Source organism: Ammospiza caudacuta, chromosome 2 (assembly GCF_027887145.1).
Source record: "Ammospiza caudacuta isolate bAmmCau1 chromosome 2, bAmmCau1.pri, whole genome shotgun sequence".
In the NCBI taxonomy this organism is placed as follows: Eukaryota; Metazoa; Chordata; class Aves; order Passeriformes; family Passerellidae; genus Ammospiza; species Ammospiza caudacuta.
The window spans coordinates 44,385,593-44,401,858 of NC_080594.1; the positions used below are offsets into that span (position 1 = coordinate 44,385,593).

General features: G+C 36.6%; 1 protein-coding gene across 1 annotated transcript in view; it reads left to right on the top strand.

Moving 5' to 3' along the window:
- The window catches only part of CNTN5 (contactin 5), a 607,373-nt gene that overhangs the window by 576,457 nt on the left and 14,650 nt on the right, over positions 1-16,266 (top strand). Inside the window, exons 20-21 of the mRNA XM_058822197.1 lie at positions 3,738-3,808; positions 5,933-6,167. Of these exons, the coding sequence (XP_058678180.1) occupies positions 3,738-3,808; positions 5,933-6,167 (306 nt within the window). The remainder of the gene's footprint in view (positions 1-3,737; positions 3,809-5,932; positions 6,168-16,266) is intronic.

Below are 16,266 nucleotides of genomic sequence, written 5' to 3' on the forward strand. Positions count from 1 at the left end.
ATTTTAAAAATCTAATTAAATCACCATAAAGCACAGAGGAATTTTCTAAATTTTGGACACAGTGAAAGTGAAAGAAAGTGAGCATCTACCCCATATGTTTGTGGTTTCAGAGCTATGGTATTACCCACCATTTTAAAACCTTCCCCATTTAAACGTTTTACATTTGAATATAGGTTAAAAATATATACATGACACTGCCAGCATTTTTCAGCACTTTATAACCATTTTTCCTATGCATGAAACCCTCAGCAATAGCAATTCTGTGCACTTTTTTTTTTCAAATTAAAACTCTGTTTTTCATCCATATTTAGCTTGTGATGATAAGATACACATTAATTATTAGACAATTGTCATGGCTTCCTGTATAAGCTTTATCCTTCCATATCACCTTTTCTTCACTGATATCTTAAGTATCTTGTCAAATGTTTTGTAGGACTGCTGAGAGCTACATTCTTCATGCCTGCTCTTAGAGAAAATGTTAATGGGTTTTTTGTTTGGTTTAGAGGAGATAAGTTTTAATAGAGTTTAATTTGACTTTCATTTCCAGCATATCACAGTAATTTCTTGCAAATGGAAAACAGTAAGAAAAAAATCCTGTTGTTTGCATTCAAATCAAACTCCTGGCACATTCATTTCAAGGTTTTTGTTTGTTTGCACTAAGTGGGGGGTGTATTTATTCAGAAGAAAAATACCAAAGTTCTCAGCTTTGATAAACCCTAAACAAAAAAGGTCCTGAGCTCCTTGTTCTCCAGGTGCATGTATCCTTTCTCCAGGAGCCAACTTTAGGCATCATATTTGTGTATTTGGTGCAAGTGCATCTCCGCTGCTGAGAATTAACAGCATAAAGATTGGGAAGTCTTTAATTGCATAGCAACAAACTCAGGCCATGAGTGAGTAAATTCAGATATAACATTGATATAAAGGGGATGGTACTGAAAGCAAGGCTGATGTACAGCCTTGGTGTCTGGCAAAAAATATTTCCTTTTAATAGTTTTCTTCACTTAATAGTTACTCATTTCAAACTGTCTCCCTCTAACTGTGCATGCTCTACTTTGCTGCAGCGCAGAGGAAATTTATTCTTTTGACACATTTATTCTTTTAATGGTTATTCATTTGAAAGAGTTTCACTGTGTGAGTGTACATTTTAGTTTCGTGCAAAAGAAATTCATCGTTTTGACAGTTTTATTCTTTTAACGTTTATTCATTTAAATAGGGCCACAGTCTGCAACATTGTTAACAAGAAAACTCCAGAAAGAGGGTGCTGCAGGTTAAATAAGTTCATCATGTTGGATGCTTCAAAGGACTGCAGCATACTCTCTCATTTCTAATGTGGCAGGCACCTACATAAAAACTTCATTTGTCTCTATAATTTACCCAAAAATACCTTTGAGAGGCAAGAGAAAAATGGGTGCTAAACAAGGTTTAAATATGCTCCATTAGAGATGGCATCATCATTTTCGGATGTTAATTAACTGTCAGATGAGGCTTCATCTGCATCTTTTCATGCTAGACCATTCGTCACACTGTTGCACATCAACTGCATTCTTTCTACTCCTTTTTTAAAGCCAGAAGGAAATTCTGTTTCTGAAAGGAAAACTTCATTGCACTTTTGCCAAGAGGAAGGAAGGAAGTGTCGGAAGGAAGGAAGGAAGGAAGGAAGTGTCGGAAGGAAGGAAGGAAGTGTCGGAAGGAAGGAAGGAAGGAAGGAAGGAAGGAAGGAAGGAAGGAAGGAAGGAAGGAAGGAAGGAAGGAAGGAAGTGTCGGAAGGAAGTGTCGGAAGGAAGTGTCGGAAGGAAGTGTCGGAAGGAAGTGTCGGAAGGAAGGAAGTGTCGGAAGGAAGTGTCGGAAGGAAGGAAGTGTCGGAAGGAAGTGTCGGAAGGAAGTGTCGGAAGTGTTGGAAGTGTCGGAAGGAAGGAAGGAAGGAAGGAAGGAAGGAAGGAAGGAAGGAAGGAAGGAAGTGTCGGAAGGAAGTGTCGGAAGGAAGTGTCGGAAGGAAGTGTCGGAAGGAAGTGTCGGAAGGAAGGAAGGAAGGAAGGAAGGAAGGAAGGAAGGAAGGAAGGAAGGAAGGAAGGAAGGAAGGAAGGAAGGAAGGAAGTGTCGGAAGGAAGTGTCGGAAGGAAGGAAGGAAGTTTCGGAAGGAAGTGTCGGAAGGAAGTGTCGGAAGGAAGTGTCGGAAGTGTCGGAAGTGTCGGAAGTGTCGGAAGGAAGGAAGGAAGGAAGGAAGGAAGGAAGGAAGGAAGGAAGGAAGCGTCGGAAGGAAGTGTCGGAAGGAAGTGTCGGAAGGAAGGAAGTGTCGGAAGGAAGGAAGTGTCGGAAGTGTCGGAAGTGTCGGAAGTGTCGGAAGGAAGGAAGGAAGGAAGGAAGGAAGGAAGGAAGGAAGGAAGGAAGGAAGGAAGGAAGTCGAAGGCACCATATTTGCAGACAAACACAGATTTATTGGAGAGAAACACAATAGAAATCTCTCCTATCAGTCTGTTAGAGCCACAGATAAAATACCTGCCTCATTTCCAGCACTATGAATCAGAATCAGTCTCTACACCTTGTTGGGTTGCATCTTTTTTGAAGAAAAGCAGAATCAGGCTTCTGTTCTTTATTGAGGAGTTGAGGGTTCAAAAAGTGACTATCCAAATTAATTCTGAAGTCTTAGGTGGACAGCAGGTGCTAATAAAAATTGCATTTTCATTGAACTCAAGCTCTCAGTGGCACAGGAAACAGAGAGGACTGTGTACATTTATTTAAATGCATTTTATTTTGTATAGTTCAAAGGCAGTGTGCTACTCACTAAATAAGTTAAACATGCAATAAGGCCTGAACACTTAAAGGCTTGCAGTACATTTCTACCAGTGACCTATGTACTGCTGTAAAGAAGAAAATAAAAATTTTGTATCTTATGACAAATTTAATTAAATAGAGCATGCAGGTATTACCTCTTCACAGTAAATAAACTCAAGACTTTGGCCATTGTAGGAGTTTCATTAGAGGCACTAAACAAGGTAAAAGAAATTATACAATTCCAATGAAATAATCGATATTTCTGATTTTGCAAAATGTGATAATCCAAATAAAAATGGTGATGATAGTTATAATTTACTTCAAAGAATTTCATTCACTGCTCTTGTCCTTTAAAACTGCAATGATGAGCTCAATTTTTCAAGAAGTGTGGGTAGTACTGTTTCCAGCATTTTGCAAGAAATCATGATGGACATTTGCGGTTGGCTGCTTTAAAATTTCTGAAAGTTGTCTTCCCAGTAGAGCAATGAAAAATATATTTACAATAATTAAAACATTCTAAATTACTAACTACCTGAAAAATATTAGAGACATTATTAATTATGTTATAAGATTTTACCTGAAATCTGAAATATATCAGATTTCTTGGCATTTCAAGTCGCTTGTTAAAAAATGACAAACATTAACAAGGTAATTCCTGTTTTACCTCTTAAGTGATCTGTACATTGAAATTTTTATCAATCTGCAGAAGACCAAGTGCTTAAACATTTTTTTATTGCATTTTCATTCTCTGCTTATGTTTTGTTTAATTTTTCTGGCTTGTGTGTGCAATTCTCTCAAATGAGGCTTGAGCAAATTTTCTTTACCACAGAGTGCTATGTTTTTATTCCTGTTCTGATTTAACAGTCTCATATCTTCTGCAGCAACTTATGGCAATGGGAAAAACTTCAATAACTTGGATATTCTGGTTTGTTTTGTTTTGTTTTGTTTTTCCTTTTTGCACACAGTGCCAAAGACACCTCCAGCTAATGTGAGTGGCAGAAGTGGAAGGCGACATGAATTAGTAATAGCATGGGAGGTAAGGGAGTTTTCTGTTTAAGGGTTTTGTTTCATGTTAACTTCTTTGAGGCCAAAGTAAAGAGTACTCTACTGGGGTTTCCTTACAACAAATCTTGTCAACACATGAACACAAAATACTACTCTTAAATATGTTCTAAAATTTCAGAGTGCTGTGGATTTTCATGAGTTTTGAGTAGAAGACATGGTATCAGCTCTGAAGTTCTACTTATCAATCAGGCTTTTCTTCCTGATGTATTGCTTGGGTTAATTTGATTTTTCTGGATCTTATGTAAACACCAGATTAAATAATAGCTAAGACAAGAGAAGAGAAGGAAAGACTTATAAAATATTTTGAATATCAATTAAAAACATTTTTTATAATTGCTGAATAAAAATAAATTAAAGAGAATCCTGTGAATATATTTGGAATGCAAGATGCAACACAGATGTATGGTCATGCCAGTGGGAGAGTTGCTTTCTGTGCTAATTATGAAAAATAGTAGAACAGAGACTTTTCTTAAGGAATTTTCAAAACTTCTAGACTAATCATGAGCAGTTTCAGATTCATAAAAGTTCATATATACACACATATATATATGTATACATACTGAAGAAAAATTCCATCAAATAAAGATATGGGTTTATAATGAAAAAATTTTAAGCTGAGCCAATTTGAGGAGTGATTCAGATGGTAAAGAGACACACCAAATTCTAATTGTTCGAATTGGCAAATTTTAGGGCATCTATAGAGACTGCCTTCTGTTGGCACATCTGCCTTTTTTGACATCAGCTACCAAAGACAGCTGAGACAGAGCCGATTTCAGTTTGCTTCATATTGTGTAAGGGTAAATATCAACATCTCTCTTATTAGGAGAGGATTTTCTGAATCCTGAACAAAAATGCCTGGGGGCTAAAACTGTTTCTGGTGTGAATGGACCCAATCCCAGACCCTAAGAAGAGATATTAATATCCAGTATTCATATTAAGTGCCTTTATAGCACCTGCCAGGTGACTGGGTTGGGGGACTACTGCAGAGTGTTATAAACCCCACTCTATCAAGGACCAGAGTTTTCTTTCCAAAAAAATCAGAGACCCATGGGTGAGGCTAGGTTACAAATTCTGTCAGATTTTCTTCCTCTACCCATGGAGTCATGATGATTTTTTTCTGGGATATGCAGTGCACAGCTTCAGAAGGATGGGTAGAAAATTTTGTCTGCAAGTGAAGTGACAGGTGATAAGATATTCACTTGAAACGTGGAGGGGAGAGGATGCAGTTTCACCTGTGCCCCGGCTCTGATTCATTTCTCCATTAGCTGCATCTCTAGGATGGGCATTTCAAGAGACAGAGTTTAGACACCCATTTTTTCAACATTTCACATAGGTTTAATATGCAGACATCTGTTAAATATAACCCAGTTTCTAAACTAGCCCATTGGCTTCATAATAAATGTAAGCTACTGCTAATGTACTAATTAACATGAAAAGTTCCATTCATTGAGTAGGATATGTAAGTTTTAGTTTTCACAGTGTTCAGACTCTAAAGCAGAAAAAATCCCTTTTTAACTGACTGCTTATGTCAGAAGTGTCCCAATTTAAGTGGCTAACTTCACAGGTCCTCTGAGGAGAGAGAAGAAAATGTGTTATTTTCCACCAAAAAATAAAGAAACTTTTTCAGACTTAGAAGAACTTAGATTTATTACAATGTATCCTAAGTACTAAATTGAACTGTGGAATTGAATCTCTAAGACCTAACACCCCACTTGGAACAGAATTTAGACAGTCTGGCACCTAAAACCCAAAAGAGTCCCACCACAGTAGGTATCACAATATATTAGTCTATATTTTTAACAAGGCCACTGATAGGGCTATTCCACCTACAGACAACTGGTCAAAACGTCCCAATAAAAAGTGGGATATACAAAAGAAAACACTTTTCTGAGCAAAAGACCCCATTCAGTCCAAGGACAATGACTTGGCCATGGTGATTAGGTGAGGAAACTCTCTTAGAAGGTACCTCTGTGGAAGCAATTGTCCTTATGAGGACAGGTATGTTAAGCAAAATTCCATCATGGAACTGCGATATTTTTTTAAATTAGTAAAACTATTTCCAATCATAATTAAGTTTCTGAACTTAATTTTTCAGCCAGTGTCAGAAGAGTTTCAGAGTGGAGAAGGATTTGGATATATTGTAGCCTTCAGACCCAACGGGACTCGTGGTTGGAAGGAAAAAATGGTGACATCTTCAGATGCCTCAAAATTCATCTACAGAGATGAAAGTGTGCCACCTCTGACTCCTTTTGAGGTGAAAGTTGGTGTTTACAACAACAAAGGAGATGGTCCCTTCAGCCCTATTGTGGTCATCTGCTCAGCTGAAGGAGGTCAGTTCAACATGAAGTTAAATTGCATATTGTGAACTATATTAAGCCTTTTATATATAATGCATCCTCTTGCAACGCACTTGTTGAACCTTAAATTACAAATTTCTTTGCAGATGTGCTAAATAACATTCAACAAGTTTTGCAGAGAAGGAAGGAATTTGCCAAGCTTACCTAGAAATAAATTGCAAAGTTTAGGAATAGACTTCAAGCCACATTAGTCATAAAAAAACACCAAAAACACCCCAAAAACACCCAAGAAAAACCTCAAAGCCATAAAGGTTCATCCTTTATATGAAATCATTAGCTTTAATTTTAGACAGGTCTTTCTCTAATACTGAGCAAAGAAAGGATGCCATTTTTTAATGATTCTGAGATTCATGATCCATTTTTTGGTGGGTTAATCAGACAACAGTTCAGAGAATAAATAAATTCACTTATGAATGTTCATTTCCTAGTTAATGCATTCTAAAAGTGCACAGAAATAAATTTTGTTTTAATTTTTATTTCATTAGTAGAAAGTTCTGACACTGAATTAATGTCCCAGTCTTCAATGTGAATTATAGAAATAGCTCCCAAGATCAAATGAAAGATATTTCTTGAAAATTCCTATTGAAAATTGCTATAATTTCTAAACAGTATTTTGTTGGGCAGAAAAGAACCAAACAGACACAACCAACAAACAGTAATCAGTACTGGTAAAAGAAGTTCTTCTGTTTTGACAGGACCCAGGGTATGGAAATTCCCACACACAAAAAAGACAAATAAATGTTATCCACAATAATATTTTCAGAAGCTCCATTACTGAAATTTATAAATATCAGTTTTTCTTTGCTACACTATCTTGAGTTATTCCCCTGTCTCCTATTAAGAGAGTAAAAATTAGCAGTCCTAGTGCAGATGAGAGGAATTTCATACTCTGTCTTTGAAACAGTAATACAACGATAATAATATTTCATGTGAAGCTGGAAAACATTAAATGTTACTTCATATTAACCCCCAATAAATCAGTACCTCTCACAGTAATTACAGAAATTGGAGCTGCTGTTTTTACAAAAAGTAGTCCCAGTAATTTGTGTTTTTCCACTTTTTGAATCAGGATTCATCAGCAGTCATATTTTTATAAAACAATTACATTTTAAAATGTAAAAATTGCACAGTACAAGTTGAAAATTGTACAGCTGACTTTCCTGTTCACCAATGAAAATGGATACTGTGAGGTCAATGGTGATGTTTATATTTTTAATAATTTCATACTCTAAGCAGAAAGTTCTTTGCAAATAAAGTTTTGCAAAGGAAGGGAGACAAACACTTTTTTTTTTTAGCGGGAAAATCTATTTTAACAGAACCTGAATGCTGAATGTTAATAATGATTCTTTATACCTTTGCTTGTTATTTGGACAAACTGGAAATAGAATAATTAGTAATAGATAAACAATCTTTTCTATCAGTTCTTTTAAAATATGAGCTTTAAAAATGGTCTTAATAGAATATTAAAATTAACTTTCTCTAAAAACCAGCTTTTCTGATTTGAAGTCAGTAACTTGAAAGTATTTATCCATTTTAGCTTTGCTAATTCAGTCTCTGTATGTGTCTGCACATGAGAAATTCTATGGGCCTAAATATTTTGCAAGACATATTTCCGGAAAGATATGGGATGCTGTGACATTACAGTACAAAATTATTTTATAAAAATCTTTCCTTCAGAAAAAAACAAGGTAATTTACTGAGAATTTAAAGGAGCAATGAAACAGAGTTTTACAGCTAAATTCGGGGCAATATGAAGGTTGAGGACAATAGACATTGTAGTTTGCTATGAAAATGGGGAACTGGTTTTGAAAGAGGTATGGACTGTCATGCCTAGGGAGCTAAACAACTGAAGGCACAATTTTTCAAGGATTTCTATTGAACAGTAGATATTAAATAACAATTGACAGTATTATGGTCCTAGGGGTGATCCAGCAAAGCCTTAGCTTACATGCTTTTCATTACACATCCAATTCACTCAGTAAATATCTAGAGAAAGCAATAGGATAAAATTATTACATATTAAGGCTTTATGTTACATATTACAAGTTTTCCCACATCTACAAATGGATCTACAATTGTTTAATGATGTAACAAATTTGCCTAAGGAAATCTAGGTACCCTTGATCATGTTGCTTTTTATTAGCACACTGGAAAAAAACCGTTTTCATGGGACAGATTCTGAACCATGAAGAAATCTCACTTTTATTAAGAATGAATGCATCTCCATCTTCTGTATGACTATGACATCATATTCTGTGATTCATATTCCGAGCCCTTTGGTGATAGCTCTGAGTTGCTCTTAAGCAAGCAACTTGGTAGGTGGTGTTGAGTAAGGTGTTCCCTCACTGAACACAATAGACTGCCCTCTGATTGCATAGTGACTCTGCCTGGGGCAAAAGGTTTAAAACATTGCTTTCTAAGTAAAAGAACTCAGAAATTTGACAAAAACACTGAGCACTTTTTCAGAAGTAAATAGAATGGCTAATGTTTTTCTGTCTGTTAAGTCAGATCATATAATAGAATCAGAGAATGAACTGGGTTGGAAGGGACCTTAATTATCATCAATTTTAACACACTGCTGTTGGCAGAGAACATTCCACTAAAAAAGTTGCTCAAAGTCCCATCCAACCGGGCCTTGAACACTTTCAGGGAGTGGGCATTCACATCTTCTCTGGGCATCTTGTTCCAGGGTCTCACTAACCTCACAGTTATTTATTTCTAACAACTACTCTAAATTTCTCCTCCTTCAGTTTAAATCCATTCCCCCTTATCCTGTTACTTTGTGCCAGTATAAATTATCTCTGCCTCTTATATAAGCCTCCTTTAAGTACAGGAAGATTACTAGACATTCTCACTGGGACCTTCTCTTCTCCAGGCTGAACAACCTCAACTCTCTCAGCCGGTCTGGAGAAGCGCTCCAGCCCTCTGATCAACTTCATGTCCCTCCTCTGGATCTGCTAAAGCAGCTCCAGGTCTTTATTGTGATGAAGACCCCAGAGTTGATGCAGCACTGCAGGTGGGGTCTTAGCAGAGCAGAGCAGAGCAGAGCAGAGGGACAGAGTCCCCTCCCTCGCTCTGCTGCCCACACTGCTTTGGACGCAGCCCAGGTTATGATTGGCTTTTTGGGCTGTGAGTGCACGGTGAGAGCTCATGTTCAGCTTTTCATCCATGGCAACTCACAAGGTCCTCTCTTTATGGCTGCTCTCAATTAGTTCTTTTCCCACTCAGTGTTTAAGACTGCCCCAGCTGAGGTACAGAACATTGTACCCAGCCTTGTTAAACCTCAAAAGGTTCCTTCAGACCCCCTTCTACAGCTTGCCCAGGTCCTGGATGGCATCCTCTCCTTCAGGTGTGTCAGCTGCAGCACTCAGCTTGCTGTCATCTGCAAACTTGCTGTGGGTGCCCTTGATCTCACTGTCCATGTCATTGATAAACCTATTGAAGGACACTGGTCCCAAGGCAGAGCCCTGATGGACACCACTTGTCACCAGCCTCCACCTGGACATTGACCCAACAGGTACTTAGAAGACAGAATTACAACAATGGTCACTAAAACATCAACAGCAACAGTGGTGACCCAAAGTTGAAGGGGCAAGAAATTCTACCTGGTCATAGATACTTTAAGATCTTTTTCCTCCTTCACCAGACTTTTGACTTTATAAAAATCATCATCAGAATATAGTTCATGGGAAAGACTGCCCAGGACCTAAAAGTGCAGATGAATGTAATGGAAGAATAGAGAATAGAATGGAGAATCAGTCAAAAAGGTTGTACAAAACTAGACATATAACCCATGGAAAAAAGCAAAGCAAATATATGTGTGATTCTCTGGAAAAGGTATCTTTATTCAGTAGAGAAGTTTGAAGGAAGAGCCTTTCCTGGAAAACATAGGAAAGGAAATAAAGCAAGGAAAGAAGGAAATAGAGGTCACATGTAGTGGTGTTAAAGGGATGATGGGAATCAGGAAGCAGTTCTGAAGAGGGAATGAGGATGATGCTCAGACGATGCAGGATAGAAAAAAGATGCACAATTACCTCAGTAAGAAGACAGAACAAAAGGAGACAGTAGGCATTTCCAGCAGCAGGAAAGGATGAGCCTGAACTTTACATAAAGGAAAACTTTAGTAAGAGAAAGAGACATGAGGGCACGGCAAATTAGGCTACCTGCCAGGAGAAAGGTTGCCATGTGCAGGCCTGAGGCTGAAAAGGATCATGAACAAAACAGAGAGAAATCTTCTGACCATACTTTCTGTCAGGAAAATAAGGTATCAGATTCTTGCTAGGAAATACTAAAACAGCACTGAAATTCAGTGCAGGTACAGAGGAATTTTATCCACAGAAGAAAAAATACATTGTAAAGGCACTAGACACTGAACATAAAGCAATGAACAAAAATAATGTTAGCACTGTTTGTTACAACATAAACATTTATTCATCCTCTTTTTATCGATGACTACATTTCACCTAAATACCAAGGTCCTAAGAATTCCAAAATTACTAATCAGGCTTTCAGTATCAGGGAAAACTATCTGCAACCTCTGTGTGTGGCTTTAATTCACTGGAAACTGAAAACTGGAGAGATCACAAATATAGCAATGGAGAAGGAAATACAAGTGTGAAGGTATGATGGTAAGAAGATGGAAAAGGCTGTGCTGATAACAGTGATGGCCAGGCTGGCTTTCTTTAGACAAAGTATGAGCTACACAAGAAGGACAAAATAAAAGTAAGAAGTTGGATGTTATAACATGCTGATGATGTGATAATGTATTGGCAAATAAAAAATCAGTGTTTAGATAAAGCAGAATAACCTTGGGTTCCATGTAATTTTGGAAAAGGTCAATTACAAAAGCTGGAAGTCAAGCTAGAGGTCAATTACTCATTACCCTGATCAATTTGGATGCTGAAAAAGACATTACTAATTGTTCAAAAATACTAAAGAATGTTGTTATTTATCAGCAAGTTTAGCTGTTCAGAGCAGTTTGGATAGTAAAAACTAATTAGTAAAGACTAATGACCTTATGTTCTGACTGTGCAAATTAGCAGATTCTTTATCTAGTATGGACTAAGTGAGAAGGAATAACAGTACAATAGACTTGTTCTGATGAATAATTAAGACACTATAGAAAAGCTGATCATAACAAATAACAGTGGTACACATCATCATTAAAAAGCAGAAAATTATTTTATTAACTGGAATTAACTGATGAAACTAAAAATAACAGTGTTTTGGAATGTCTCTAAGTGAAACGTTTAACAGATATTTGAAGTTTATTCTGCAAGAAATGGTATATTTCTGACAGGACATTACATCTGAGGATCTATAGATGTACCCTCTAAAAGATAATCAGAATAAGTAAAAAACATACATAATGCAATCCAAGTAATGGAAAGGATAAAAATAACACAAGTATAGATAAAAAATTAAGGTTCATAGGTTCTTTTGTTTTTTTAAGTTGGGAAAGTATATAAGGCATGAATAATTGAAGTAAGGAATTTATATTAAATATAATTAAGGAATGGTAAACAATAATTAAAACTTTATCATTTATTTTAAATAAATAAGATTTTTATAGACAGAATAGCTAATAAGAACATGAAAGTGAAAATTTTTATATCTGTAGTGAAATTTTCTGGTATTGCCAATTGTCAGAAAGTCAACCCTTTCTAAATTCAACAATGCAGAATTTGCTATTCAAATGTACCATAAATAAAATTTAATCTGTTCTTCTACTCATGGAGATGGGGTAGAAATTTCACATAAGATAGACTCAAATGTTTTAATTTGCATGAAGGCCTTACTCTGATAAAACTATCACGTCCTGAGGCAGCACAAATTGCCCAGAGTCAACATGGATGATGCCAACAGTGTAATGCCACAGATAGCTGTTTGTCTCCATTTAGTTTACAAGTATAGATGCAGCCTAAAAGCACAAGGATAAATAGGAATTAGAGTACTCTACACTATGGAAATAGATGAGAATATAAAAGGAAATAGAAACAAGTTTCTGAGAACCCAACTGGTTTCAAGATGAGTTAGGCCTTTTATAAAGGATTTTTTGGTAAATGGTTGCCGTAATGGGTGATACAGGATCAGTTCTGTTCATTTCAGTATCTAATTTCTCCTTCAGGCATTGACAGAATTATCTTCACAACAATTGAAAGATCTATAATTTTGATAAAGGGAATAGTGAACACTACTAAAAACTCCTATATAGGAAATAGAAAGCCCTGAGCGATACAGGTTAAAGCCTGAAGACTCTCACACTTAATGTTTAAAACCTCCTGAGGGACCCCAGATGCACATCTGTAATACATACAAGATGCAATGATACTGCACAGAGATTTTGTTCTTGCTTTGTATGGATTTGGGGTAATTCATCTAGCCAATGGAGATCCAAAACTCTCAGTTATCCAAAAGGCAAAGGACCATACATAAGCCCCTGCAGTTTTGTGTCTCCATATTTAGATAAATAAGTTGCTATTTTTTTTTCATTGAGAGGAAGTAATATGCAATTACACACCTTTGAATACAGCCTCAATGTCTTTAATTAAAATCTTAAATTCTTTAAGTCCTGTGATTCATTTCATAGCTAAAGTTGAGCTGCTTGGGGTTTAGGTGAACCTGAAAACTAATTGGCAGATTAGCTGTAAACTACAGAGGGTTTTTACCTGATTCTGCCAGAGAATCTGTCTGCAGAGATCATGTGAAAGCTCAGCTAGAGCTGTCTCCAATGACTTTTTAAGGAATGAAAACACAGCCCTGCCATGCAGGAGTTTATTATCACTATGATCATTGGCACTAGCCCCCTGGGAAGCAGATGTGCAATAAATATAATGGGCACGTCCCCCCCTCACATCCTGAGGGTAACTCTTTTTACCATGTCACTTGATGGAAACAAACCATTTGGCAGATGGCAACACTCCTCTGGTAAATTCTTTGTGGAATAAGGCAGCTCCTTATTCCCAGGTGACATTCTGCTGTGTAATAAATCTGGGTTATTCCACAGGGAATGGAGAGTCACAGCAGGATGTACACTGTGAGAAAGTGTGCAGGAGAAGGCTTCAGTGTCGCAGACATTTCTCCACAGAAATCCTTTCTTTCGGATTTCTGTGTCTTCTGGAGGCCAGAGGCCTCGGAAGACAAGGTAAACAATTATTATCAGCTGCTGTGGAATGTAATGGGACGCACCTTGATTGGCTCATTTTCTTTGTTTATAATTAAGGGCCAATCACCAGTGCAAGCTAGGGGACTGAGTCCTTGAACACAACTTTGTTATAGATTCTTTCTATCTATTCCTAGCTAGCCTAGCTGCTCTGCAAACCTTTCTCTATATTCTATTTAGTACAGTAATAATGTATTATATATAATATCTTAATAAATCAAGCCTTCTGATTCAAGAAACAAGATTCACCGTCTCTCTCTCACCAGCTGCGACCCACTCAGGCGCGGTAATACTTCAGAAGTTCTACCCAACAAGAAAGAGTATTTCAGCACTAAATCAAAAATATTCAGGGCAGAGGTCTTCACTTGTAGCTCATTCCAATATTCTTCTAATTTTTCCTCTGTTTTGTCTTCTGCAAAGACGCTGGTCAGAGAGAAGGTGAAAATGGAAAGGACTTGTGGAAAAGTGATAATTCCAAAGGTCTGTCCTGGAAACAGTAATCTTGTTTCTGCTATTGAGGAAATTGGATATTTTTCCCCTTTTAAGCACAAGATTCTGGAGAGAGTTCTATATCTTGCAGACAGACATTTCACTGCAGATCTGGTGGAGTCCCCCATTTCTCAGAATGGAAAATGTTCACTAAAGGTTCTCTGATTTGCAAGATAGTCTATGTGGCTATTTCTAGCAAGGAAGCAGATACTAGCACTTTCTTTACTTATAGGTTGACATGAGAGGGATGACTTTTCCTGGTTTTCCTTCTGATGTATCTCTTGTGGATTTTTCCACAGAGAGGCATTATCACAGAAATAGATCCTGGCTGAAATCCCAAAATCTCAACTATGAGGAACTGCCTGCAGCCATAATGCAATTGCTCAGACTGAGGTTCTTATCTTCAAATAAGGGCTTGAATTTTGAATAAGACTACTTTGTAAAAATTCTTTTTGGAATCAAAATAAGAACTGAACAGGTATGAAGTGATTGGTTGAGTAGTCCTGGCTGAGGCTCTGCTCCACAGAAGAATGAAAACAACATAAATTTGCTTAGGCTCTTGGACTTCATGTGGAAATCCTTAAGGATGGATATTTCAGGAAAACAAATCAGCTTGCAGTCATAAACAGGTAGTAGACACTAAGGGCTAGTAACTGATTCTTTTCTTTACTTCCTAGTGTCAAAATTCAGTATTCCCTCTCTGAACATTAGAAATGAAATTTGTACAAATGTATGTCCTGCCATTTTACAGCCATCCCAAAAAACCTACATATTGATCATGTTTCTTTAAAGTGTCATGCAGCACAGGGAAAGACACTGTTTCATGGATATTGCACATATCCTTATGAGAATTTGTTGTACTGCATCTTTAATTCAAAGAAGGGACTATTAAAGAGACTCTTAAAGATGGACTTTTTTCTTTTTTCAGGAAGTATGACCATAGGTAGACACCTATAGGTTTAACATAGGTGAAGAAAATAATATGATTTATAACATCAGTGACCATAATAGAAAAAGCTAATGAACCTATCAAACTTATCATTAGTTTTAGACACAGAGAATAAAGCATGGCATTGGAGTGAACCACAGACTGTATTATATCACCAGAAATTATATGGTCCTCATCATATCTGAATCAATAAAAAATGCTATTTAGGCTCCAAAAATTTTTTAGACAGTCATGCTATATCTTATTCCCAAATAGATAATTTCTGTTGTTTTGCTGAACACAACTCTCAGCGCCTAATATCAATGAAACTGCAGTGAATTATTTCTGAATATGTGAGAAATACATTTTCTTCACATAAAAAAAATCCAAACTTATTCTGCTCCATTTATTGAAAACATTTTTTAAAAATATCAGAAAATATTCTATGTTTCTATTCAAGCAATGTATAAACCATTCCTCATGAATGCTGTGAAGAGAAAATGATTCCTGCATTTATAGAAAATGTAAAGTCTGCCAACCAACATTTTGTGTACATCTCAAATTATTTATACCACTGCAATCTTTTCTGACAACAAGGTAATTGCTTCAATAATACAAAAACTAGAAAATAGCTTTTGCCACACAAATCTTAGTAGTACATAAAATGGAAAGCAGGATGTAACTGTTGAACAGAAAATGATATTACGAGCAATATATTTCTTCATAGTGCAATTCTTTCAGTATTGAATTCAAAATATCATTTCTCCTATTCCTGAACATATTTTTTTTTATTCTTTATTACCTAAAAAGTTCCAAACATATTTTACACTTATTAGTGATACTCATTGCTGGCAAACAGCAAACACCACTTCGTATCACATCAGATTGACTTCTTTTCTTGAGACATAAATTTAAAAAGAGATCAAAAAAGTGTAACAAGCATTAAAAGTCTGACATCAAAAAGGATGAAAAATTTGTATGAGCTGTGTCAAAAATATTTGTAGGGCAGCAGTGCCAGAGCAACAGCTGCAGAGAAAGGAGAGTAGTTAATGAGTCAACATTGATATTAGATATCTTACATATTAGATGGTTTGATCACTGAGAAAAATATGTAATTTTATCTCAGGCTCTCTGCTTTTCTGCAACCCTGTTAAACAAGTCCCCAAAACCCCATTTTTCATAAAGCTCTTTGATGTGTCTCCCTGTGACATAAAACCAAGACCTCTGCCTGCCCTTCAGGAACAGATCAACACATTAGAAATGTAATGAGGAACATTAGGCCAAGGAAGAAATCACAGGTTCTGTGACTAGAGGGGAATGTGAATTCACATTTTTACTAAGTGAACTACACCAGAAAGGTGGAGAAATGCCTTATTGTGTGCTGCACAGTATATGTAGAAGCTTTGCTTCCACAGCTTGTCTTCAAGAAAGCTTTCAGTTGTATTTAGGTAATAAAGCAAACTACTCACAAGATTTCCTTGACTCATGTCCCA